At 38.5% G+C, this 27,191-nt stretch overlaps 1 protein-coding gene across 2 annotated transcripts; it reads left to right on the forward strand.

Annotated features, from left to right (window-relative positions):
- Nucleotides 1–1,323: 1,323 nt before the first annotated feature.
- Nucleotides 1,324–27,163, forward strand: rilpl1.S (Rab interacting lysosomal protein-like 1 S homeolog). Of its 2 annotated transcripts, XM_018242491.2 has the most exons (8): nt 1,324–1,869; nt 10,784–10,934; nt 12,728–12,846; nt 15,910–16,128; nt 17,032–17,204; nt 17,690–17,782; nt 21,675–21,762; nt 24,730–24,868. In XM_018242491.2, exons 1-8 carry the CDS (start codon nt 1,585–1,587, stop codon nt 24,733–24,735), a joined length of 1,134 nt encoding a protein of 377 aa, XP_018097980.1. In that variant the 5' UTR covers nt 1,324–1,584; the 3' UTR covers nt 24,736–24,868. The 2 variants fall into 2 exon arrangements, with proteins under 2 accessions (XP_018097980.1, XP_018097975.1); XM_018242486.2 differs by lacking the exon at nt 21,675–21,762 and having other exon boundaries at nt 1,325–1,869; nt 24,730–27,163.
- The last annotated feature ends 28 nt before the right edge of the window (nt 27,164–27,191 follow it).

The following is a 27,191-nucleotide window of genomic DNA, read 5'->3' on the forward strand; positions in this document are numbered from 1 at the left end:
ATGCATTACAAGGTAAGTAACAATGAATAAAAAGCATGACTAAGTAAAGTAATACTCATCTTTTACCTGGAGTGCATTGGCACAAGATAAAGAGAGCATTTCAACAGAGAACAGTATTCTTTAGAAGAAGATGGTACATGCAGCAGTTTTTTTTGGCTGCTGATACTAGAAGTTGCACTATAGCAACTGGAGGATCTGGCTGGGAAAGCTTTAAATACTTACCCCCTATATGTAATAAATTGCCCAAGCTAAGTTTGCCCAAGAGCAGTGACCCATAGCAACCGATGGGATGTTTGCTTTTAAACAGGTGATCTGTAAATGCTACCTGCTGATTGGTTGCTATGGGTTACTGCTCCTGCGCAACTTAGTGCCTTTTATTACATATCCCTAAATGATTTCTAGATTGGAAGAGGATATAACTGTAGTATAAATTGTCTAATGAAGATTATACAGTGGTCTGAATATGAGATTCTTTAGGAAAAGAGAGAAAGTACCCCTATATCCACAGATTAGAGAATATTTGTTTATGGGATCTTAATCAAGCACTTTCTTAGTATTCTTATAAATGAATGGACAAACAAAACAATTGATTGATTTTTAGATATTTTTTATTGATCACAATATACAATAATTAGGAATATTTAATGAATTCTGTGTTTAATGAATTTATGTTTTCAAAGTTGACCGCATGGGGCTGTCATGTTGTAGCTTTGTTAAACATCTTTGCAAGACCAAGACTACGCACATGCTTAGTGTGGTCTGGGCTTCAGTTGGGAGGGATCGTCATAAATAATATCTGCCATAGAAAACGATACAGCAAGACTGATTAATAATTAGAATATGCAGACTGCACTGGGTCTGTGGATACAAATCTCTACATGGTTGCCGGCTGCTTTATAGGGAAACAAATAAAGCTGCTCAAGTTTTGGGAAGTAAGGTGGGGGGCTCCCCCTGCTGTTTGAAAGTCTGATCTTTTCCCTGCAGAGCAGAGAAGTTTCCTATCTGCAGCAGTCAGAGCAAGTAAATGAAGGGGGAATTTCACTGCATACAGTCAGGTTTATTATAAAAACGGTACACATTTTTTAATTAAAGTATATTAGAGAATGATTTCTTTTTCATTAAAGTAAAAATGGATTTTTTTTTTGCCTTTATATCCCTTTTAAAGGGGAAATGAGGGAAATTTGCATTTCCATTGAATAGCCAGGCTGAATCTACACACACATGTATAAACCTTGCTGCCCCTGGCCAGATGTTTGGGTTCAACCCAGTCAGACAAGAGTTAAACACTAACAGTGAATGAGTTAATCGGGATAGCAGGCAGGACATGCGCAGTAGCGCCCTCTGGTGTCATGGATCTACAAGGATTGTTGGTGGCTGGGTGAGTTGCTTTTTAAGCTCCCTGCGCTGATTAGGCGGCCTGGGAAAGCAGTTTCTGTCCCTGGGATAATGGAAATTGTACGTGTTATATGAGATCTCCCGCATTAGGCAAGAGGCAACAAAAGGAGATCGCCCTTCCCCCGGCTGTCCTGCGGGAGAAGACTGTACCAAGGCCAGGAAGGCGGGGGGGTTTGTTGCGGAACAGACATGGAGGGGATCTCAGCCATGGAAAAGAATGTGGCCGAGCTGACAGTTATGGATGTCTATGATATCGCCTCTGTGGTGGGACAGGAGTTCGAGAGGGTCATTGACCATCATGGCTGCGAAGTTATCGGCAGACTCATGCCCAAAGTGGTCCGGGTGCTGGAAATTCTGGAGGTTCTGGTCAGTAGGAACCACATCAACCCAGAGATGGAAGAGCTGAGGCTGGAACTGGACAGACTGAGGCTGGAACGAATGGACAGGATAGAAAAGGAAAAGAAGCACCAGAAGGTGAAGTGGATAGGTCTGAAAATGTAACTTTGTTTTGTCACGATTATTCGGCCTCACTAGAAACTTTAGCAATGTGCAGCATCTGGTTAACACTTTGCAATGTGCAGCATCTGGCACTCAGGGAAAATAAATAATTAAAATAAAGAACTTTATTATCATCATTTAGTGTATAATTACATACAGCACCGCTGCAGTTGCCACATTATAACTAGAAAATACACTACTGGATATTAGTGCAGGTATGGGATCTGCTATCCAGAAAGCTAAGAATTACTCTACTTTAAACAAATAATTCACATTTTTAAAAATTATTTATTTTTTTCTCTGAAATTATAAAACAGTACCTTGAGCTTGAGCCTAACTAAAATATAATATGTCCTTATTGGAGGCAAAACCATCATAGTGGGTTTAATATTTAAATGATATTTTAGTAGACTTAAGATACAGAGAGTCAAATTACAGAAAGAAGCCCTTATCCAGAAAACCCCAGGTCCTCAGCATTCTGGATAACAGGTCCCATACCTTTATATGTAATAAGTTGCTAAGCATCTAATAACCAGGAGTTGTAGCTAGAGGGACATATTTTGGGGGTCCCTGGTTTCTGCTCTCTCATTTTATGCTCATACAGTTTAACTGTAAGTAACCAGTACTAGGCAACTTGTATTTTGCCAATGTTAAGATTATTAATGCTTATTATAAAGCATCAACATATTAAGCAACAGTTGTAAAATAAATTGGTGTATACATTGAAAATACAAAGATGTAGCGTGGGTCTTGCCCAAAATGAATACAAAAATATATTGATTTTTTTTATACAGACATAGCTGATTCCACAGAATCATGCAACTCCGCTTTTATTTGCACTGGGGTTGCCACCTGGCCAGTATTTTACCGGTAAAATTAATGTTTGAGCCCAATGTTATTAATAGGGAAAAAGATAAATATATAGGAAGGCTGGTATTTTTTTCCAGAAAAGGTGGCAACCCTAATTTGCACCCAGTGATAAATATTCTGCAGTATGCACAAACTTTAATCTAACCATGTTATTGGGACATCATCTTTAATTTTTTACATAGTGAAACCTGAATTTTACATCCCCTGATTTAAAGTTTTCCTGTATTTTATGCTGTTTTTCTGTGGCCCCACCAATATATATGTAGTACATTATATATTTCCCTAATTTTATATTTTTCTGGATTTTACACCATTTTTTCAGGTCTCTTGAAAAAATTAAAATGGGGGTTCTACTGTAGTACATATCCACAGCCCTTAGGAATCCAACTTTGTCGCCTCTGTTTTTAAAGGAACAGTAACATCAAAACTGAAAGTGTATCAAATTAATTAAAATATGATGTACTGTTGCTCTGCACTGGTAAAACTGGTGTTTTTGCTTCAGAAAGACTAGTATAGTTTATATAAACAAGCTGCTGTGTAGCCATGGGGGCAGTCATTTAACTTGGAAAAAAGTAGTAAAAGCACAGGTTACATTGCAGATAACATCATTGTATTGGACAGGGCTTGGGTTTGAGGAGACTACTTAACCCCTTACTTACTTAAGGTGGCACTAGGCGTAGAGATCCGCTCGTTTGGCGTTCTCTCCCTGATATGCCCACATTGAAGTGGGTGTTATCGGGCTGATCCGATCGTGGGCCCTAGGGCCCAATGATCGGATCATAATGGATCTTATACGGGGGGTCGGATCGCAGGACCGCATAGATGCGGCCGCGATCCGACAGGATTTTTCAACCTGCCCGATATGGCTGACTTTCGGCCAGATATCGATCGGGGAAGCCTGTCGGATGGCTCCACACATGGGCCAATAAGCTGCCGACACAGTCTGTCTGCAGCTTTTATCGTCCCGTGTATGGGGCCTTTACTTACCCAGACACTTTGAACATATCTCTCTGCTTACGTCCCATATACACAGGTCATGTCATAGAAGAAAGAGCAATTCCTGTGCTGGCAGTTAGGCCCCTGACAGTTGATGCTGTACAGGTATGGGACCTATTATCTACAATGCTCGGGACCTGGGGCTTTCCAGGTAATGGGTCTTTCTGTAATTTGGATCTTTCCACCTTAAGTCTACTAGAAAATCATGTAAACATTAAATACACCCAATAGGCTGGTTTTGCTTCCAATAAGGATTAATTATATCTTAGTTGGGATCAAGTACAAGCTACTGTTTTATTATTACAGAGAAAAAGGAAATCATTTTTTAAAATTTGGATTATTTGATTATAATGGAGTCTATGGGAGACGGCCTTTCCGTTATTCGGAACTTTCTGGATAACGGGTTTCCGGATAGCGGATTCCATAATTGTACAATGTAATATCTGTGGAAGGTAGGCAAGTGACAGAAGCTGTTCTATTTTTTTTATGATGAGTCTCTGGTAGTAGCCAGTAATAAACAAAATGCCAAGGAATTTTTTTGCCTATGATTAGTGGCAAGATGTGTAGATGTAGTGGTAATTTCTCCTGCATAAGAGACTGCTGCTGGTTTGAAAACTCTGATAACAAAGGGGAAACTAGGAATCCCATTAAAACCCCACTTTGCTTGTCTATGGATATTGAGAGGTGTAGTTGAACACTAGACTGGGGCTGCAGTGTGGAAGGGGCAGTATCCAGTGCACACTGAGGGGAATGGGTCAAGGCATGAATTAGAGCTCACTTAAAGTTGAGTCTAGCAGAAACATAATCTAACAAAATAACTGCCTTTTGCACAAATCCTGCATGTAGAGAGACATGATGTCTGTTGATTTTAATAGAGTAAGCTCTAATACATCTTCTAGGCAAAAACAGATATCATATATATATATATATATATATATATATAATGTTGGATCTAACTGTCAATGAATATCTGACACCCAACTCCTGCATGAAGAGAGAATGCTGAAAGAGGGATCGTTAAAATTAACTTGATTATTCCAGAAACAGTTCAGAATTTTTAATTGATCATATTTAAAAAACTTCTTATTTCAGTATGCTGAAGCTTATATTACATTTTAATTTTTGCGATAGTTCCCCCTTAAAAATGCTTTAATTTTTGAGGTCACTGTTCCTTTAATATTAGGAATGCACCGAATCCATTATTTTGGATTCGGCCGAACCCCTGAATCCTTTGTGAAACATTCGGCCGAATACCGAACCAAATCCTAATTTACATTTGCAAATTAGGGGTGGGAATGGGAAAACATTTACTTGTGACAAAAAATCACGCGTTTTCCCTCCTCACCCCTAATTTGCATATGCAAATTCGGATTCGGTTCGACCGGGCAGAAGGATTCGGTGCATCCCTATTTAATATACTGATGTATTTTCCATGTTGATTGAGAAGAAGTTAAGTACACAACATACAAGGCATTTTATCACTGCCAATTCTCAAAAATATAACCCACATCCTTTGGTAATTATAAACCAAAATCAGAGTTAAACTACATAAACCAAAACCAATTGGAAAATCTAAAACAACTAATAGATAAATTGAACTTGGCATATAGCTATAGAAAAGCTGTTAAATACAATCCAAAATGAACTAATGTATCGTTGCATTTCAAGGACACTGTGGGCTAAAGCAGTCCCACACAGGCCCAATATAAAGCACTGGTGTATGGCAGTTTACTCCAGCCCCCCTGTCATTTCCCAGAATTTCCAGATTGCCAGTCTGGGCCTAATATACAAAGAAATGTTATAGTATAAGAATTTGTTTTTTTATGTGTTTGGCTTGGCATATCACGTTCTATAAATTAGATGTAGTTGCATATCTATAAATAGTGTGACTTATATAAAAGTTTGTAAACTACAGGAGAGATTTGCCACCTATCGCAAAAGTGAACAGTACAGGCTGTATTTTTATCAGACAAGATAGTCTGGTGAAGTTTGGCTGTATAAGAAAATTGCAGCTAGTGTAAATTGAACTGTTAAATTGTGTGTTACTCAAAGGAATTGGTACCTCTTGCCCTTTCTATGGGTGGTACCACATAGACAAGAAATGGTAGTGCAGACTTCACAATAATCCATTTAGCCTGCTATAACTTGTCAGCTATAACGTGCTCATTTCACATGCCCCAAACTTGTTTTCAACTTGTATATATTTTTTTAAATTGCAGGTAGCAGTGAATTAAGTCACACACATTTAGTCATGTAATCATGCCTTAAAATACTTACCTTGTGGAAGTTTATCCTATTATTAAACTGTAGACGCTAATTTAGTTCCGGTTGCTTGAGGATATGTATAAAGTTGCTAAATGTTCACATTTGAAGGTAACTTTCAGGAGTCATTGTATTAATTGACTCAGCTACACTCAGCTTTAATTTGCAATAATATGATATTTGACTTGTAGTCCCATAGGTGTGGGTTTTATACAAGTCATTAAACTTCAAGATATCTTCTAACATTGATTTTCATTTTTATTTGGTATAATAATGGATGGGGGGTCATATAATGGGGATGAGACACTAGTATTTAAAATGTATGAAGTCTGCATTTCATTGTGTTCTAGAAGAAAAAGAAGTCAAATAGTTTCAGATCTTTGTTTCTCACAGTAGATATAATAATGCATTATATATATATATATATATATATATATATATATATATATATATATATATATATATATATATATATATATATATATATATATATATATATATAGGCCAGGAGCCCCAAATGGCATAAAATTTCTCTGAACAGCCACTCGCAAAATAGGTAATTTACCAATTTTTCCCAAAATTGTAGGGCAGGGGTGGTCCAAAGATTTCCAATTAATTTAAAATGGCTTTTTCACGTAGTACAGTAATTAAAAAGTACCGAGTGTGGCCAATGCTGTTGGGCACTGGCCCAGCAGGCAGAGTTCTGATAAGTGAATGTTTGGGAGCACTGCTTTTCTAAGAATCACAATACAATAACCCAGAACCTCTCAGTGCCGGGTCCGGCACCCCCTGGCGCACTGTATTCTGCTCCCCCGTAGACAAATTGTATACAAGAGTGCTTGCTCGCCGTGCGTTCTCTTGTTCGATATGACACTCTTGCATGCAAATTTCCTATGGGGCTAGCAGAATACAGTTAGGCAGTAAGGGTGACATGGGCCTGGACTAGGGGTAGGTGACAGCATTGGTATGTGACTGGGCAGGACCGGATTTCTATTTCGGATGCCCTTAGGCCGCAGTCTGTCTGCCCCCCCCGTCTACCCCAGGTGCATATGCACAGATTCATAAGTGAAGTCTCTGCCTTTCTATCCCACATACCCTACTTATGCACCCATAAACTTGCGTTCATTTCGCTGCTCTTCCACCCCTTTCAGTCTCCATCTCTATTATTAATCCCCATTCATGCTCGTCTATCTCTGACATGTCCCATTCATTCCAACGCTAATCACCCATCTCTCCCATTTAACCCCCTCACGCCCCACTCATTGTCCTCTTCCTTCCACATGAGCCATTTATGTCCACTCCTTGCCACATTCCGCACTTACTTTCCTCTCTTTGCCACATTCCCCCACTTTCCCACTTAATTCCCTATCAGTCACATAGCCACCTCTTAGCAGCAGACACCTGCCCACACACATTCCCTCTCTGCCCATGACACGTACCTCCTCAACATTATCCCCCTGCAGACCACTGAAGCTCCACACCACCAGGCAGAAGTACAAGCGCGGCACCAGGTAACAGTTTGCATCGGCGGCCGAGCTTCAGTCCCCGGGCACTTAGCGCCATCCTTCCAGGGACCACCCGACCACCCTAGCATTGCCGGATTTATGCCTTCGGCGCCCAGAGGCAGCTCTGCGCCGCAGGGTCCTAGTGCCGGCTAACGGCACGCCGCTGAGTTCTACTGACCATAAATGTCATGCGCAACCCCCTGTTCCTCCTCAGGTGCGTGTGTGCACAGGCAGGTGGCTGGGCGGCGTGCCGCCCCTACAGTCTTGCCGTCCTAGGCCCGGGCCTATGTGGCCTCGCCACAAATCCAGGCCTGTGACTGGGGCCTTCCCAGCTTTGCAACCTAGGCACGTGACTCTTCTGCCTATCCCTAGTTCTGGTCCTGGAACTTGTAGATTACAAGACAAAACCAGAAAACATGGAATAGACATCTCATCCCTACATTTAGGAAATTGATCAGATACATTGTCATACAGGAGGTATGGCGTAAAAAAGGAGTGGTGTGGAGAGGCACTGGTTCTCCTGCGATTTTTTCATAAGCATGTTTCTATTCGGTTAGCAGTATGTAAGGCAGATGTATAGTTTCTTAAGCTTATAGACAGTCTGGGAATTTACAATAGTTTCTTAAATTAATAAAGATTCATCAGCTAGGTTTAAAGGGGATTCATCATACTGATTGTGTATAAATATTTTACTATTATCTATTTATATGGTGCTGACGCATTTATGCAGCACTTTACATAGATTCTACATCAAATTAGATTATTCCTTACCCTAGCTGAGCTACAACCTGAAGTCACTAGCACTTTCACATCCAGTAAGGTCAGATTTTTATCAGGAGCCAGTCATTCTGTGTATCTTTTGGAGGAAACCCACACAGACAGAGGGAGCACCAACAAACACCTAAAGGTTATTTTTTGTCTCTGCGTATTTAGTTTATGCATGTGTATTACAAGTTTGTGTAGTTTACAAAGGCATGCAACAATATATAAATTCCTGGAGGCATCTAAACAGTTTCAAAGCTAGGCAGAAAGCTCATAGCAGACTACCCTGACTAAAGTGAATCTGACATGGTTTCTTAAATGTACAAATGCATTGCTTGTTTGCAAAGTCCACCCTGTATGTGCAGGCAGAAGCTATACCTGTCAGTGAACACTTATGTTGGGGCAGAAGATCTGCCTTTTATTCAGTGGCATAAATATGCCGGCGTAGCAAACACTTATGTAAAATTAAATAAACACTTATCTTAATTTAGGAAATTACCAGTAAACCCCCGATTCTCTAAAGAATCGTTAATGAAAGAATGGTAACAACAGTGAGGCAGCAAAATGCGATGGGTGCTGATTCACTCGGCATCCCCAGGCAGCAACTGGCGACGCTAATTTGTGGGGATGTAGAGTGAATCTGTGCCTATTGCTTGTTATTACCTATCTGCTATTAGAATTCTTAAATTTTGAGTTTATTGGTAGTAAAGTGTTACTGAAAAATTTCTTTATAAACAACATTTTTTGTGAAAATGTTCTCCTGTCCTTGAATGAGTTCTCCCTGGTGAGCTGTACTTAAAATCTTGACTTTAACATCAGATGAACGCTGCACTCTTGAAAATGCAACATAAAGTTGACCATGACCAAACACAGGCTCAGATAGGTAAATGCCGACTTTATCCAATGTTTGTCCTTGTGATTTGTTGATTGTCATGGCAAATGCAGCCTTAATGGGGAATTGTCGTCGTTTAAGTTTAAAAGGTAATTCCTGGTCAGAACTGGTAAGGTCAATTCTGGGAATCAAAACAGTATCACCGCTATGGGATCCTGTAAGCACTTCTGCCTTGATAACATTTTGTCTCATGCTCTTCACAACCAACCGTGTACCGTTACATAAACCTTGCTTAGTGTTAGGGTAGGGGCACACGGCGCGATTTCGCCGCGATTCTGCGCTGGGCGAGTTGTCGCTGCGTTTTTTAAGCCGAAATAGCTTTGCTAACTTTGGCGCTGGCGTCAATGCAAATCGCGGCGAAATCGCTGCGCTAATTCACACGCGGCGATTCTTTTTCTACTGTCGCCCGGAAACGCTCAGCGAGGCAACTTCGGACGACAATAGAAAACGAATCGCCGCGTGTGAATTAGCGCAGCGATTTTGCCGCGATTTGCATTGACGCCAGCGCCAAAGTTAGCAAAGCTATTTCGGCTTAAAAAACGCAGCGACAACTCGCTTAGCGCAGAATCGCGGCGAAATCGCGCCGTGTGCCCCTACCCTTAAGGTTTCTTAACAGCATGACTATTGTTCCTACTTTGAGTATAAGATTGTGTTGTGGTAATCCAGCATTGTTGATAGTGTTTAAATATTCTAATGGGAAGTTAAGTTTCTCACTTTCGTCTTCAGAATCAATACAGTCAGTACTCAGAAAGACACAGCTTTGTCCAGGAAGTAATGCAATCACTTGGTTGTTTATCATGTCAACATCAATATTTTTGGAGATAATATAGCCCGTTTTGCTAAAAATGGCCACCCACGCAGGTACGCAACCGGTTCCCCTCCTAGAGTGACGCTAGCGCCGCCATTAGACAAACTTGCAAAGGAGTAGCAAGATGGCCGACGCTTATACAGACTTTAGTGGGCGGATGACAAACTCGCAGAGGAGTAGCAAGATGGCCGACGCTTATACAGACTTTAGTGGGCGGATTTGGCAGTGGGCGGATGACAAAGTCGCAGAGGAGTAGCAAGATGGCCGACGCTTATACAGACTTTCGTGCAGGTACGCAACCGGTTCCCCTAGTGTGACGGTGAGCGCATCTGCCTCCCTAGATCCTAACCTTCCAGCGGTCGCCGCCTGAGTGAGCAGGAAAGAAGAGGCGGCGGGAGGCAGAAGGAGACGGTGAGCGCATCTGCCTCCCTAGATCCTAACCTTCCAGCGCATCTGCCTCCCCGATCCTAACCTGTTCTGATCCTAACCTTCCAGCACATCTGCTAATCGAAGGCCGCATCTATGTCTTTCGGCTGAAGTTGCGCGCGCATCTCATAGATCCTAACCGAAGTTGCGTGCGCATCTGCCTCCCCTCCACTCGGGACATAGATAGGCCTTCGGTTAGTATATAGGATTAGGGATCATTTACAAGCCTGTGGGGAGCAAATGAAAGAACATGCTCCTTAGTGGTAATTTAACAGTACTTGCACCTCTTGGGGTTTTGGCTCTCTGCATGGAGCACCAGATCAAAAATCCAGTAAATACCCAGTATGTAATCGGTTTTTCATTTTGTAGGAGCTTGAGCTGGTGGAAGACGTGTGGCGAGGGGAAGCACAGGATCTCCTGAATCAGATAGCCCAGCTTCAGGAAGAAAATAAACAGCTTTTATCTAACCTGTCCAACAAGGATGTAAATCTCACAGTGGAAGAGTTTCAGAAACATGAAGGTAAATACAATTACAGATCTTATTACAGCCTTGCTTTGCTGGCTGATTGTCCATAATAACAAAACATGGGCACCAGCAGCATTTCAACATCTTCCATGTCAATCCACATCACTCATTTGTGGACCCAGTGTAATTCAAATCTAACAGAGACCCTCCTTATGTAGTACCTTCTTGATCAACTCATTTTTACATCAGATATTTTATTTTTTAATCTCTTGTGGTGCCTAGACCCACACATTTAACACAACACTGAATATTAAAGAAGTTTGTAAATAAAAGGAATTTATCACTTTATTGCTGTGTTCCAATCAGTGTTCCTTCCAGGGTCATGTGCTATTCTAATCAGTGTTACAGCATTTAATTAAAGTCATGCTATTTTGGTATCCAGCAGTAAAGCCAATACCTGTCAGTTTATCTCCCCAGAATAGAACAAGCTGCACACTGGATAGAGAAGCATCTTCAGCTGAAACAGGCTTTCCCGACTCTGTGTTATTGGCTTTTTTATTTCCCTTTAGTCTTTAGTCATTTTGAGATCAGTTGTATGATGATGCAAAAAAAGTTTGTATATAAATAGATGCTAAAATCTAAAAATATTTAAATAGCACCTGTTGCCTGAAAATATTTATTGGGGTTAACAGTATTTTTTTTTTTATTGCCCCCGCAGTACCAGGACATGCACCGGGAGGAAGATCCTGGTTAGAGCGCTCATATTAGGGCACACACATGCTCATAATGAGCGAATTCTGCAACTTGCTCTTTATGCCCATGGGTGTAATGTCAGAAGCTCATTATGCCAATGTGATCTGCACAACATGGCCGCTTGCAGTGGGAGCTCCCTCCTGTAGTGTCCTAGTGTCCAATTTAATTAAAAAAAAAAACTACTTTTACCCCTATTAAGCTCTATTAACTCGCACCAGGCCGGAATTAGGGGTAGGCAGGAAAGGCAGCATCTTAGGGCGCAATGTGAGTAAAGTGAAATTATCATATAAAAAAATTTTTTTTCCGAAAAATTACATAGGACCAAATTGTTATCAAAGATGAAATGGTCATTCCTAACTACTGGATCTTGCATTGAATTAGATCAAATTAGCCAGCCAATGTAAATAATATAGGCCAATTTGATCTATATAATTAAGATGTATATTCATATTGTCCGAGTAAAGTGTGATGACAAGATACACTCTACTTCCAGGGGTTTTTATTTTAAACTCCCACAAGAATTATTGTTCAGAATAGTGATGTTCAGGCCAGGCTGAAGCCAGCAGGATCTGCAGGTCAGGTGGGTTTAGCCTGATACTCAAACAAACTGCTAGTTAGTGCCTCACCTCTGCATTCTGAAGTGACCATTTATAAATGTGTCCCCTCAGTGACATCAGAGACGGGGGAAACGGGTGTGGGGTGAGGAGTGTCAGGTGCGGGTCAACATTTTTGTCGACCCAAACATCCCTAGTTCAGAAGTATTAAATCTTGTTGTCTATAGGCAGTATTATTTTTTATATTATTATATTAAAAAATTATTATTATTTTATATTCAGATTTTTCATCAATCAAGAAAATCATTGAGCCATAACAAATTGAGCTGATTTTTAATGGGCTGATCATTGTGATCCTATTGATCATTATGGATTAATCATAAGTGATACTTCAATAACAATCATTAGTAAAACAGTCAAAAACTGTTTTTTTGGGAGAAAAATAAAACGAAAGATACATTCTACTTGTTAGTAGAAATTTTCTTTATTCAGATTCCTTCGGATATATTTTATAATAACCCTGTATTTTAACTATTTCAGGAATGTCTGAGAGAGAAAGACAAGTTATGAAGAAGTTAAAGGAGGTGGTAGACAAGCAAAGGGATGAAATAAGGGCTAAAGACCGCAAAGTAGTGCTTAAAAATGAGGATGTGGAAGCTGTAAGTATTGAAATTTCATGACAGTTTGGTGAGTTTAATGAATTTTATAAATATGAGAAGCTTGAGACCTCAAATGCATTTACAATATGAACGTTCACTAGCCAGGGGTTATCTTGGGTGCCTGTAAATTTGAATTTGTGTACACAACTAAAGTTACATTTAAAAAACAAAAAGCATAAATGTCTACTTGTTTATTAAGATCCAAATGTAAAAAGCACAACCAATTATAATATCTGAACAAATCAGAGTAAGAATATGAAAACCTCGAAATTCTCATTTACTCCTAATTGTTAGTGTGTTTAGAAGTGCAAATAACTTTGAAAAAACATACATAACTACATTTTTAATAATTTTCCACAGACAGCTTCCATTGACTTCTACATGACCTCAACATCTTTTAAATGGAGTACTTTTACATTAGAGTTTTTGTGGTTTTTAATCTTTATAAATAAAGGTATGGGACCTGTTATCCAGAAAGTTTGAGACCTGGGGTTTTCCAGATAACGTATCTTTCCGTAATTTGGATCTTCATATCTTTAGTCTACTAAAAAGTCATGTAAACATTAAATAAACCCAATAGGCTGGTTTCGCTTCCAATAACTATTATTTTTTCTTAGTTTGGATCAAGTACAATGTACTGTTTTATTATTACAGAGAAAAAGGAAATCATTTTTAAAAAATTCGATTATTTGGATAAAATGGAGTCTATGGGAGATGGCCTTTCTGTAATTCGTATCTTTCTGGATAAGGGATACCATACCTGTACTTAGAAAATTCGATTATTTGAATAAAATGGAGTCTATGGGAGATGGCCTTTCTGTAATTCGGATCTTTCTGGATAAGGGATACCATACCTGTACTTAGTACTTTAGAATTATAAATTTATTTTATCGAATTTTGTAAGTGCAAGAATATAACCAAAATGATTTGTGCACTTTTATAACAAAGTGTTATGATTTTCAGACTTTCCCATTTAGATTAATAGGTCCAATGTGGAGGTTACATTTTCAGAATATAGGCATGGTACCTGTTATTCAGAATGCCCTGGACCTGGGGCTTTTCCGGATAACGGATCTTTCAGTAATTTGGATCTTCATACCTTAAGTCTAATAAAAAATCATGTAAACATTAAATAAACCCAATAGGCTGGTTTTGCTTCCAATAAGGATTCATTATATCTTAGTTGGGATCAAGTACAAGGTACTGTTTTATTATTACAGAGAAAAAGGAAATAATTTTTAAAAATTTGAAACATTTGATTATAATGGGAGTCTATGGGAGACGGCCTTTACGTAATTCAGAGCTTTCTGGATAACAGGTTTCCGGATAATGGATCCACTACCTGTAATATATTTGGACTAGGGATGCACCCAATCCAGGATTTGGTTCGCGATTCGGCCAGGATTCGGCCTTTTTCAGCAGGATTCGGATTCTTGTTTGGATTCCTTCTGCCCGGCTGATCCGAATCCTAATTTGCATATGCAAATATGGGCAGGGAGAGAAATCACGTGACTGCATCACAAAAAAGGAAATAAAAAATGTTTTCCACTTCCCACCCCTAATTTGCATATGCAAATTAAGATTCAGTTCGGTATTCGTTCGAATCTTTCGCGAAAGATTCGGGGGTTCAGCTGAATCTGAAATAGTGGATTCGGTGCATCTCTAATTTGGACCAACTTTCCCACTAATTTCTTCTTGGCCTTGTGAGCAAAAAAAATTTCTTTAGTGCACACTTTTTAGAATTGTGTGTGCACTTCTAAACAACTGGTGTCTGCACTTGAAAATTGTGTGGTTTTTGCACAGAATTCTTTGTGCGTACCACAATTTATTGTGTGCGCACACAGGAGTGAACAGCATAGAGGGAACAGTGATTTGGACTATAACTGGGTAATGAAATTCTTCCATGTTCAACATACGTTACATTTCTTTTTGGGTTATATTTGGTGTGTGTAGGGTTGCTATCGGGCAAGTATTTGACTGGCCTGGTTGGTAAAAATTATGCTTGATCTCAATTTTATTATTAGGGAAGAAAAGATAAAAAAAGGTGGCAATTGTAGGGGTGTGTGTAATTTACATGGAACATCCAAGGCTGCAATGCTATAGGAACCCACAGATAAAACCAGGACCACAGCCTTAAGCTGGCCATAGACGCAAAGATCTGATCGTACGAATCGAGGATTTGTACGATTTTCGGACCGTGTGTGGAGAGTCCCGACATTTTTCGTCCGGTGGAGATCGGTCGTTTGGTCGATCAGACAGGTTAAAAGATTTCTGTCGGCTGCGGGTAATATCTCTGCATGTATTGGCCATCGTACAGAGGGAGACTGTCACTAGCTTTGGTCGGACATAACTTTCGAACAATTGCTGTCAGGGGCAGAACATCAGCTGATCTGTTTTTTTGTACTTTATTTGATCGGAATGGTTAGTGGCAGGTCGGGAGATGGGGAAGTCCGATCGTACGTTGATTCGTCTTTGCGTCTGTGGCCAGCTTAAAGATGCCCATAGACATGCAGATTTTAGCCTTGTATATCCAGTGAGTGATCGTACATCGTAATGCGATGAGTAATCGTACCTGCAACTAACCATTTAGATTAAATAAAAGTAGTAAAAGAACAAATCCGACGATGTTCTGCCCATGACCGCAATCATACGAAAGTTACCTAATACATGCAGAGATATCATTATTAGCGGACAAAAATCCTCTAACCTGTCTGATCGCCATGGTACGAAAAATGTTCAAATGATCCACACACGGCCTGGAAATCAAATGAACCTTTGATTCGTATGACTTTATATTTACGTCTATGTCCAGCTTTAGTTCAGACATCTCCAGAGGCTAGTTAATGCAGTCATATATTATTATTGAAATCAGACAGCTGTTAGGATAATAATATGTACTGCCATGTGAAAAATTACAGAATTCAGCAAAAGTATGTTATTGTTTATAACATATATTATGCAGTATGTTACTGTCTCATCTAGAATTAAACGATGCCCCAAGTAAGTTATCCACTTTAAATGAGTGTTCTGTAAGTAACAAATACTTGTCTTAACCTACTTCAGTTACAGCAGCAGCAGAGCCGCCTAATGAAAATTAATCATGATCTGCGGCATCGTGTCACTGTTGTAGAAGCTCAGGGTAAGTCTCTGATTGAACAAAAGGTGGAACTGGAAGCATATTTGCAAACAAAGGAGCAGGAAGCAGCCAATATGAGAAAAGAGATTGGTAAACTGAGGGACAAGCTGAAAGGAGAGCAGCATACGAATGGAGAAGAGATAAAGGTAAGGTGTTAGTATGGTATGTTGCATAAAAATGACATGAATAGAGGCACACTAAATTAATGCTGGCTGTAAGAGAGACAAAGCAGAGATTTAAAGGTATCCGTGATGAAGTAGCATATGAACAAAGATTTGCTGTGGCTCCATTCTAGCATGTTGTATTGATAGAACTTTATGTTTGGTCATCCATATACTGTATTTCTCTCCCAAAGTGGAACTTGCCCCTAAATTCTTAGAAAGGGGAAAGTGTCATTGTTTACACTGCTAAAATCCTTTACAATTCCCAGTACCCAAGAATGGTATAGTGTAGCTTCTGTAATAAACACTGCTAAGCACTGTAATACCAGCTTCTTTACTCAAAGTGGAGGCCTGGGGCTGTGCCTGTTTATTATTGGCTGCATCATCTGTGCGATAGCTGCTTCTAAACACATACTTCATGGGCATGAAAGGTGGCTTGCATACATACTAAAAATAAAGCGTTACTACATAATTTCCCCAATGGAGACACATTAAATCGAGTAAAAAAAACTCTACAACAGGGAGGGACTGTCTAGTAACATTAATGTTTCAATTTAAATCCCAATAAGTTTTTCTTGGATTTTTACTCAGATATGAAATAACTTGGTCTTTGTCCAAATCTAAAAATGATGTATTAGGTACATTCCTATTGAAAATTCACAAATATTCAGGAGGGAATGGTGCATTAATCTTAATGCAGGCTGTAAATATAGGTCCGAACAGATCTTTGATTACATTGGACTGGTGTAAATGCATAGAACAACTCTGTAAATGTGAAGCAAGATCATGATGTCCCCAGATTTACATCAATATGCCTTGTCTCTTACATTTTTATTTGGTGGTAGATGAAATATATGTACACACAAAGTGCCCCTTTCTTCTCCCCAGACAGAAACTCTAAATGAAGAGTGTAGCTTTGAAACAGAAAAATTGTCTCTGGATCTTAAAGATTCCAATCGGCCCAGGTTTACCTTACAAGAGCTGAGAGATGTCTTACATGAAAGAAATGAGCTGAAAGCCAACGTCTTTATGCTGCAAGAAGAACTTGCTTATTATAAAAGGTAATTTAATATATATCAGTTAATAAATGTCTTAGTATGGGTGTATAGATATATAGTTTTGTTAATAATTTTGAACAAATTGAGTGCTACCAACAAAGGAGGTTGAGCTAAGAATACACACCAGAGGGGACTGACTGGTGGAGAAGGCTACCAGTTAAGTCTTCCACCCACTGAAGAAATAAATTATCAGCCTGAACCTGCCCAACACACAGTTAAACCCATAGGTACCACAGGTTTTGGGATACCTTGCATTAGGTCTTCCACCCACTGTAGAAATAAATTATCAGCCTTAACCTGCCACAAACCCATAAGTACCGCAGGTTTCGGGGCATTTTGTGCACTGCTAATTAGAATATTTTCAGGGATATATTATCAGTTATAAAAAAAACAAGTTAAAACATAATCAAAATGCAAGTAACAAATGTGTGTGTACAGCACTGGGATGTTTTGCTTTATGTAACTGGATAATGTTTTTCCTTAATTAGTGAAGAAGCAGAAGATGAAAACAAATTGCCACAATCTCCACCAGTGATTAATTCTAAAGCACCCATCCCTCAGGAGTCTGGCATCAAACGACTGTAAGTATCATAGCTATGTCCTAATGGATCTTGTTGCATAATATCAGTGTCGAATTTTTGTAAAAAAAAAAAATTGTCAGTCTTTTTTCCATATGTATTAGCCCTGCTTTAGATTATATCACATATGATTTTAAGTAAAATCTTTCAGATTTTTCATAAACCAAGAAGTCTCATTTGCTGCTAATAAATTAATAAAGTGGCAGGTCCAATTGCAAAAAATATCAAGATCCAAGCTAGGACAAGTCCAGTGTTATTCCCCTCAGTGAATATAACTTTAAACCTTAGACCCCAGGCAGGCCCTTTTGTTTGCTGAAAAGTGCACCAAACCAGAGTTTTATCTCAAGCACCACACTGCCATCTTTCCCAAGACCCCACCAACCCACTGGACTGTGTACATGCTCAGTAGTGTAAAAGTCAGCACTTAAAAAGTTCCAATTTTTACCATAGTGTGCATGCAAGCAATACAAATGTGCTTACAAAAGTGTCACTTACTGCAGGGCATAGGCTGAGGGTGACTTTTTTGTTTGAGAGGCTAAAGTTGACCATACACAGACTAACTTAAAGAGGATTTGTATAATAATTATCAACCCAATAACTAACTTCAGTGGGAACTGTGCCAAAGCGCAAGGGAGTGCTCAATCCAATAAATACCCTCTGATTTGTTGTCCAACCTTGCATATAAGGACACAATAATTATTGATATGGCAGTACTCACTGAAGGGCAGACAGTAAGGGGGTTATTTATCAAAATCCTTAACATTTTTAAATAAAAAAAAGTGCGACCAAACTAGAATACACGATTTACTCTTATTTATCAGTTTAAAAAAAAACATGTAAAAAAACAGATTGACAAAAACAGCGACTTTTTCGGATTGGCACACGAAAACAGCGACTTTTTTGGATTGTCGCACGAAAAATCCAAATTTTTTAATATGCTTTATATAGTGTTGACACTGCTTTACAGAGATTACACATCATTCACATCAGTCCCTGCACTAGTGGAGCTTATTGCCTAGGGTCTGTATCACATTCACACTACACACACACTATGATCAATTTCATCAGGTGCCAGTTACCTGCCAGAGTGTTAGAAAACCAAAATACTAGTGGTATAACTACAATACAGCAGATCCTTTGGCTGTGCTCGTGGGGGGGGGATATAGCGAGGGGTTGGGGATACTGGATTTTGGGGTCTGCTGTATTGTAGTCCCCACTCTGCACTCTGCAGATGGTGCAGAATGGGGACAGGGGTCGCTTCTCTCTGCTCAGTATTTACAGTTGTTCACCTTCAAACATTTTTTCCAGTTCAGTTGGCTTTAGATTGTTCACCAGAAATAAAGGAACAATTCAGTTTAATTAAATAGGCTGTACAAAATAAAAAAAATTCTAATATAGTTAGTTAGCCAAAAATGTAATGTATAAAAAACAGAACAGAATACAATTGCTTCCTTTTCAGATCTCTAATTCTGAGTTAGTCAGCGACTTTAAGAGGGGCCGCATGGGTCATAAATGTTCATTGACTTTGCTTTTGATACTCGGCATGCAGGTCAGGTTAAAAAGAAAGTTATGACAAATTTGCCTCCCCCCCTCAAGTCACTGATTGGTTACTGCCTGGTAAGTGGAAACCAAGAGATCTGCAAAGCAGGAAGCAGATGTTAGACACCACCCCGCCTTTACAGATTACATCTGGTCTTATTAACTATATTGAATTTTTTTTTATTTTGCACAGCCTATCTATTTTCCCACTTTTTATTTTTATACTGAACAATTCCTTGTAGACTACATATTTTCATGTGAAATGTGGTTAAGGAGCACTTTTTCATGACCATGATGGTAAACCAGGGCAGGAACTATGGGTACGAAAAAGATTCTTGTGCTTAGGGTGCAATAGTGGAGGTGCTGGGCACATAGCAATTTCTGGCCCTTTTATAGCACTGAAGGATGAGGGGGCAATTTAATTTGTGCATCTCTAAGGAGCACAGTGCAGGGGGGACATATGAGGGAGGGGGCTTGCCTTGAGTACAATTCATTTTTTGGGCCAGCACAGTAGTAAAATAATGAACTCCCATTATTTTCAGTTTGTAGCCCTAAACACTGACTCATATAATAAGATTTTTCCTAATTTGTTAGTGTTGAGTACCACCCAGCATACAGTTTTATGCGCATTTACTTATCATGGCTTGTCTGTCTCCTGTCCATGATGGTGTTTTCCAGGTAACAGGTTCTTTTTCTGTTCTTAAGACTTAAATTTTCCATGAGCATGGACTTGCCAGTGCATGCATAATACATCCTTCTCCTTGTATTGTATATGCCCCTAAGTGTTGTATACAGTACTTGTGCCGCAGATAGGGTTGCCACCTTTTCTGGAAAAAAAATACCGTCCTTCCTATATATTTATCCTTTTCCCTATTAATAACATTGGGATCAACCATCATTTTTACCGGCCAGGTGGCAACCCTAGCCGCAGATCTGTGCATCAATCACTTCTCATGCAAATTGATGATCAGATTTTTTATTTTCAAAGTAAGTACATGCTGCCTTCAAGCTATCAAATAAGTTAGAATTTGATAGGACGTTGATACTAACTAGTTTTCCAATATTGCTACAGTTAATTCCAGCAGTCCAAAATAAATTGCAATTATTTTCAAGGTCAGTTTCTTGAAATTCTGCCATTTATTTTTATGTATGTACAAAAATTAGATTTGGATTTTGTCTTGAAAGCATCTGAATAAAGTGTAAGTTTAAAAAGATTTGATTAATTACAATGACAATGCAGTATCATAGTGTGAATCTTGTGAATGGTCCACTATATCTTTATATTGTATTTGTCAGACAATTTAAGAGGTAAGCGAGTGCAATTTATTTTTATTGAAAGGTTTGCTTACAATAAAAATATATGTTTCCACTGGTAACCAATAGAAACTTTACATCAGAGTTTTGTTGTAATAATTAGTAGGACCAAAGACCAAAAGATAGTAGGACATTTGCTTACAATAAAAGTTTAAATGCATCCTAGTCACCAATACAAACTTATAATAATGCTAAAAGAACAGGGCAAGAGATAGGAAGGGAGCAAGAACTGTGAATGTGCTAAAATATTCTCTATTCTCCATAGAGAATTTGCCACAGGGATATTTGCCAAGTTAGATTGGGGACATTTTTTTTTTTAACTTTCTAGTAGTCTTTTATGAAGGTGTTATTAATATGTTTTGGCCCTGTCCAGTGTGCCATTGTCTCTCTGAATGGGAACAGCTTCAGTATCATTTGCCCCTCCTCCACCCTCTTCCAACTGGGAAATAATCCCCTAACAAAAAATTGTACTCTCCATAATAGGGACAACCTTCTAGTGTTCCAGTAAACACATTAGGTATTCTCTACATTAAGCATAATTCTGCTTAAACATTACAGAATATAGTGTGTCTTAATAGGGAACAGAAACCTTACAAACATTATAGGAGAAGGGGTGTACTAATTTTTTATGTACACCCTACCCCCTCTCCAATGGAATTGCGTCCCTGAGACCCTGGTCTGTTGCTCCTGTTTGCTGAGAACTGCACCGACCCAGGTTACTACAGTAGGAGCGCCGTGTTACCATCTTCATTCTCTCCATGAATCTTCCGTATGTCTCCAGCCTAGATGTGCATGCGCAATAGAGTGAAAAGCCACATGTGCAGCTAGCCGGGCCATACACATTATGCACAAAGAGGAAGATGATGACCAATTGACACTCTAACAGCAGTAGCAATGATTCTCTGATATGCTGGAACACAATTTAATGTTTATATTGGTGTAACAGAAATTATTTTAGATGTGATGCAAAACACATATGTATAATATATTTCTTTTTTAAACTGGTTTGGTTTATATTTTTTTGTATTTTTGTTTTAATCAGGATATTTACAGCAATAATGCCTATGGTAGCAGCTGGGTTGATTCCAGATGATCCCACTTTGCAGCCAATCAGAAGGCTTATTTCTATTGTAGGACTTTTCTTTCTGTCTATGTTGCACTGGGTGCTGTTGTTGCATGCATATTGTGTGTTCCCTTATGACCAGCTTGTGGCATTCTGATTGGCTGATTGTGGAATGCCAAGGCTTACCCAACATGCTGCCAATCAGAATGGCCATGTCAGTCAGTGTATCTGAGAGTAATAGCCACTTAGGTCTATAGATATTGGTTTCTGGGGTTACTTTCAGTCAGCTGTAACCACATGTTTTAGCTGTCTGTTTGACAATTAAGAAAAAACCCTCCGAATGTTCTCGGAGCTTCTCGTACATATTCATCTTTACTATGCAAAGAAGTGTACAAAAGCTTTCTTTTACACTATGTCTCCTATAAGAATACAGAGAGCTACTGTGGGAGAAGAAAGTGATGGTTATTCTTATGCTCCAAACAACTTCTGTAGAATTTCCGTTCACAGATGTTTAAAAGGAGTTCATGTTTCATAAAAAACATAGCATTTTTTCTTATTATTACAAGGTAAAGCACAATTTTTTTTCTCAGTTCAGTCACAATTATGTTCAGGAAAAATGTATCCTCTCAGATACTAAGTTTTCCTTGTTGCCACAATTTTGCAAGACACTAACCAAGAGATCTTTGTGCATCCAGAGATACTTCTATACACGTGTGATCACTTCATTGCTTACTAACTGGGCTTATGGGTCTGATCTTATTTGATTTGAGGACGTTTGTCGTGATTCCATCCCACATAGCATAAACTACAATGGAACTTCATCTGAAGGGAGTTTTGATCATCATATTGAAGCTTTCCCAATATGAAATATGTAGATTCAATGCAGCTGGGATGTGACAAATGGGACCATATAATTCCCTGGCCTTCATTCTCTACTATAAATGTAAATCAAAACATTATACTATCTAAGTACAACTATAATATTTGCACTCTTAGGGCGAAAGCAGTGTTTCTAAAGGTATGGGATCGATTATACGAAAACTCCTTACCCAGAAAGCTCCAAATTATGGAAAGGCCATCTCCCATAGACTCTTTTATCCAAATTATCCAAATTTGTAGAAAAAAATATTTCATTTTCCTCTGTAATAATAAAACAGTGCTTTGTACATGATCCAGACTAAGATATAATTGATACTTACTGGAAGCAGAACCAGCTTATTTGGTTTATTTAATCTTTACATGATTTTCTAGTAGACTTAAGGTATGAAGATCCGAATTATGGAATGATCAGTTATCCTGAAAGCCCCAGGTTCTGAGTATTTTGGATAACATTTGCCTTACCTGTATTGCTATTACTTGTCGTTAGCTTAGGAACTGCATTTATCCCTATAATATTTATCCCTATAATATTTAACCCTATACATTGTCAGCTGCTAAGTTTGAATTTAGAACTCACCACAGAAAAACTCACTTTACTTATTGATTCCTATGGGATTTTTAAAAGCATATTTATCAAATGGTTTACTCCATTGAGAAATATGATTCTAAAAATCCCATAGGAATCAATAGAAAGTGAATGAGTTTTTCTCACATTTTGATAAATCTGCCTCGTACTGTCTTACTAATGGCTATTTTTTAGGGATGCACTGAATCCAGGATTTGGTTCAGGATTCAGACTTTTTCAGCAGGATTCGGATTTGGTCGAATCCTTCTGCCCGGCCGAACCGAATCCTAATTTGCATATGCAAATTAAGGTAGGGGAGGGCAATCGCGTGACTTTTTGTCACAAAACAAGGAAGTAAAAAATGTTTTCCCCTTCCCATCCCTAATTTGCATAAGCAAATTAGGATTTGGATTCGGTTCGGTATTCAGCCGAATCTTTTACAAAGGATTCAGGGGATCGGCCGAATCCAAAATAGTGGATTCGGTGCAACCCTTCTCTTTTGTAGCCATGACATGTAGCTGCTACGAATACAGCATTCGCTAAATAAAATTAATGGTTTTCTATTTTCCCTGAAATATATATCCATATTTCCATCACATTAAACTAACGATGGCCTTTAGTAGAGGATTTAGTAATAAAAAAAGCTTCTTGATTAGTTTTCATTTTATTCTCAGTTGGGTGTCCGCTGCTGCATCTTGTAACATAACTTGTGTAGTGGGTGAATATTTGTTACACCCCTAAATGCAGCCATAATTTGTGTGTAAAGCATGCAGTGTCTGTCTGCTTGCTTGTATACTATTCAGTGACATTAAGGGGAAAATGACTTATTTCCTTATGTCTTATGCAGTAGGAAAGTGGAGCTGCTCTAAAAAAACAGCCTGAATGTAACCAAATAAAACAAGGGGGGTTAGGTATAGCTCCTTGATAATCTAGTAGCACAGTGTAACAGTGTAAGCTATTAAACAGTTTTAAAAATGAAGGAAAGCTACCAAAGCAGTTTATTGCCATTAGATTAGCCACAAAAGTGCAAGCTATAACACTTTCTTTAGTCTGCAAAATGCGTTACCATACCTGAATAAACAGCTCTAGAAGCTCTCTGTTTGTTTAGGATAGCAGCTGATATATTCGTTGGTGTGACATCACTTCCTGCCTGAGTCTCACCCTGTTCACCCATAGCTCTGGGCTCAGATTACAGCGGGGAGGGGGAAAGGGAGTGGAACATGAGTAAACTGAGCATGCTCAAGCCCTGCCCTGGAGGTTTATGCTGAAAACAGGAAGACTGATACAGAAGGCCATGTGTACACAATATATTAGGAAAGAAAGGCTGTGTTTCTTTTGACAGAGGACTCAGAGCAGCATTACTTTGAGGGTTTACTGGTATATTTATATAGACCTTTCTGATAAAGCTTACTTAATTTTAGCCTTTCCTTCTCCTTTAACCTTGGACTCTAATTTAAAAAAATACAGTATATAAGCAATTTCATATGACCCTATCCTGCACATGTGAATAGCTGTATATAAAGACATTTTTATATATCATATTTAACACCAGTAAGTTTGTATGACGCTTTATTTTTTTTTATCCCCCAGGTTTAGTTTTTTCTCAAGAGATAAAAAGCGCATGCCAATGATGCAGAAGAATGTCCACTTCCAGGAATCCTTTGGAGAATGGACAAATTATAACAGGGATGACGTTTATACAGAACAAGGACAAGAAGCATTACAGCACATGTGACATTTTGTTTGCCTTATATGCCTGAGAAACACATTTCACAATGGGACAATGACATATCCACTAGGTCACCAGGTCTTTTTGTTTGTCAGAGAAAATAAGGGAAAATCTTTAAAAAAAAAAAAAAAAGACCAGGGAAACAAAGATGCTTGTAATTATGACTGCAAGAGGTAATCAGGTTGTCTGTAATCCAAGTCTTTCAGAAAAACAAAAGAAAACGAGCTCCATTTGTAGGAATTTGTACCACCAGCTTATAATTATGTTGAGAAATAAACTCCAGCAGTTGGATGAAATCATGAGCTCCCAATTCAGCTCTTGTGAGAATCAACCACTTTTATTTTATATATTATTTTATGATGTCCATACAAGATAATAGTGGCCATCAAATGTGCAAAGGCAAGAATAATACATGTGCACATCTTTGGCTCATTTAAAAAGTTTTATGGTCTGTTCAAAAACGCCAGACTTCACTGTATGACATCATCATTTTAATTTAAACCATCCCTCTTTTTCACAGATTTTCTCCTCTTTATTTTTTAGTCTAAAATTAAATCTGCTGCCTGGTTGTCAGGTTAAGTGGAACCCTAGCAACGATGACAATTTATATTTCAAATGAAGGGTTACAGTAAGAAAAGGTACAATGCATGTGCACGAATCTGAATCCTGCTTAGGAAGGCTCAGACTTGGCTGAATCCTGAATTTGGTGCATCCCCTACTTATTACATTGCCTCATAAGGATCTGCGGGGAACAATATAAAATAAAGATCTTTTACAATTCTTTTAGAATAGCATTAGGTACAATTAGATTTTCCTGAGTACTGCACCATTAATAGGATTATGCTACTGAGCGGTTATCATACAGCACAAAAATATGGTAGTTTTAAAATATGAATGTTATGAAATCTGAATTTCATAAGAAAAGCTGCACAGCATTATTTAGTGGAATGATCAAAGGGAAATTATGTGATAAGCGTATCACAATGAAATTCTACCGTATAGCATGAGTGCTTGATAACATGCTGTCTTATAGTAGTTTATGGCTAGATTACATTATACCCAGGCCATTTAACAGTAAGAGGGTGTTTGGTGACAAACAATTGCACCACTTTTTATGTCTAAGAATAGTCTTCAAACTACAGTATATTATATTATGAAAGCTTATAAATGAATTATTTTGTACTGGATCAGCATAATTAACTTAACTAAAATGTGATCTTTGCCCTGATTTTATAACATATTAAATTCCTTGGTCAGACCCATATGAGGATACATACATTTGTAAGTGTGTATATAAATACATGCAGACATGCATATTTATATTTTTTATTTGAAACATATGTTTATCAGAGATTTTATTTTTGGGAGCTGTTGTCACCCTCTTCATGTTCAGACTGTACAAGTCTGGTAGGTAATCTGGATTGAAACAATTTTTGTCTTGCTGGGAACACATATGGGCAGTACTGAAAATAAAAGGGTTGAACAATGACTACAGAACAACATCTGCTGGTGCAGCCTATTACAGTGAGCCAAAATGTGATGGCAAGAGACCCCTACGTTGCCAAAGTACCTGTGTATTTCTTCCTGGTGTTATTAGCTTCTTACTAGAACTAGCTAAGTAAGATATTGTCATACAGTGCAACTGTGGCCCTTGACACAGTTCTGCAATCCCAGCCTTCTGAATGTGGTACCTTTCTCAGCAATATCAACCCCTACTAAGCATGCTTCCGATTTACTGCTGTGTCAGTAACTAAATAATAAAAATAACTAATTCTGGATATTCAACTTTGAGGTGAGCTGGTAGAGAACTAACACTCTCACCTTCCTCCTACAGCTACCAGTAGTTCAGCAAGTTTACTAAACATGTCACAGTGTCAGTGGTTGACTGTAGGCTCTGTTTTTTTTTTTCCTTTAGATGAGAAGTCTTCCACGTGCTGGGTAATACTGAAGTGCTATTAGAAAAAAAAATGTTGTATTAAAGGAATTTCCAGGGAAGAATCTGGTCTAAAAAGGAGACCAGTAACTAGAATGAAGCAGAGCCATTACTGAAAGAAAATATTGTATTTTCTTATTTCTTGAGGATCTCTCTGTTAATTCTAAGGACCCCATTTTAATTTGAATCTGGATTCTACAGCATTCTCACTAAGCACCTTAAATAAGCACTGAATATACAGGAACCCTGTTCTAAGTGCCTGGTGCATACAAATATGCAAGGTGCCTTTTGTTTGCCATATTAATTTTAAAGTATTACAAAAATGTATTGTGTATTAAAAAAGTTAACTGATTGACTTTGAATTGAAGTAGAGTCATGGTTATTTCTAGC

This window comes from Xenopus laevis, chromosome 1S (genome assembly GCF_017654675.1).
Source record: "Xenopus laevis strain J_2021 chromosome 1S, Xenopus_laevis_v10.1, whole genome shotgun sequence".
In the NCBI taxonomy this organism is placed as follows: Eukaryota; Metazoa; Chordata; class Amphibia; order Anura; family Pipidae; genus Xenopus; species Xenopus laevis.

Excerpts from the sequence above, each read along its gene's own strand:
- rilpl1.S (XM_018242486.2), top strand. The coding sequence starts at position 1,585 with ATGGAGGGGATCTCAGCCATGGAAAAGAATGTGGCCGAGCTGACAGTT. Across the intron at positions 10,935-12,727 it reads AGAGTTTCAGAAACATGAAG|GAATGTCTGAGAGAGAAAGA; the intron begins GTAAATACAATT and ends TAACTATTTCAG. Across the intron at positions 17,783-24,729 it reads GAGTCTGGCATCAAACGACT|GTTTAGTTTTTTCTCAAGAG; the intron begins GTAAGTATCATA and ends TTTATCCCCCAG.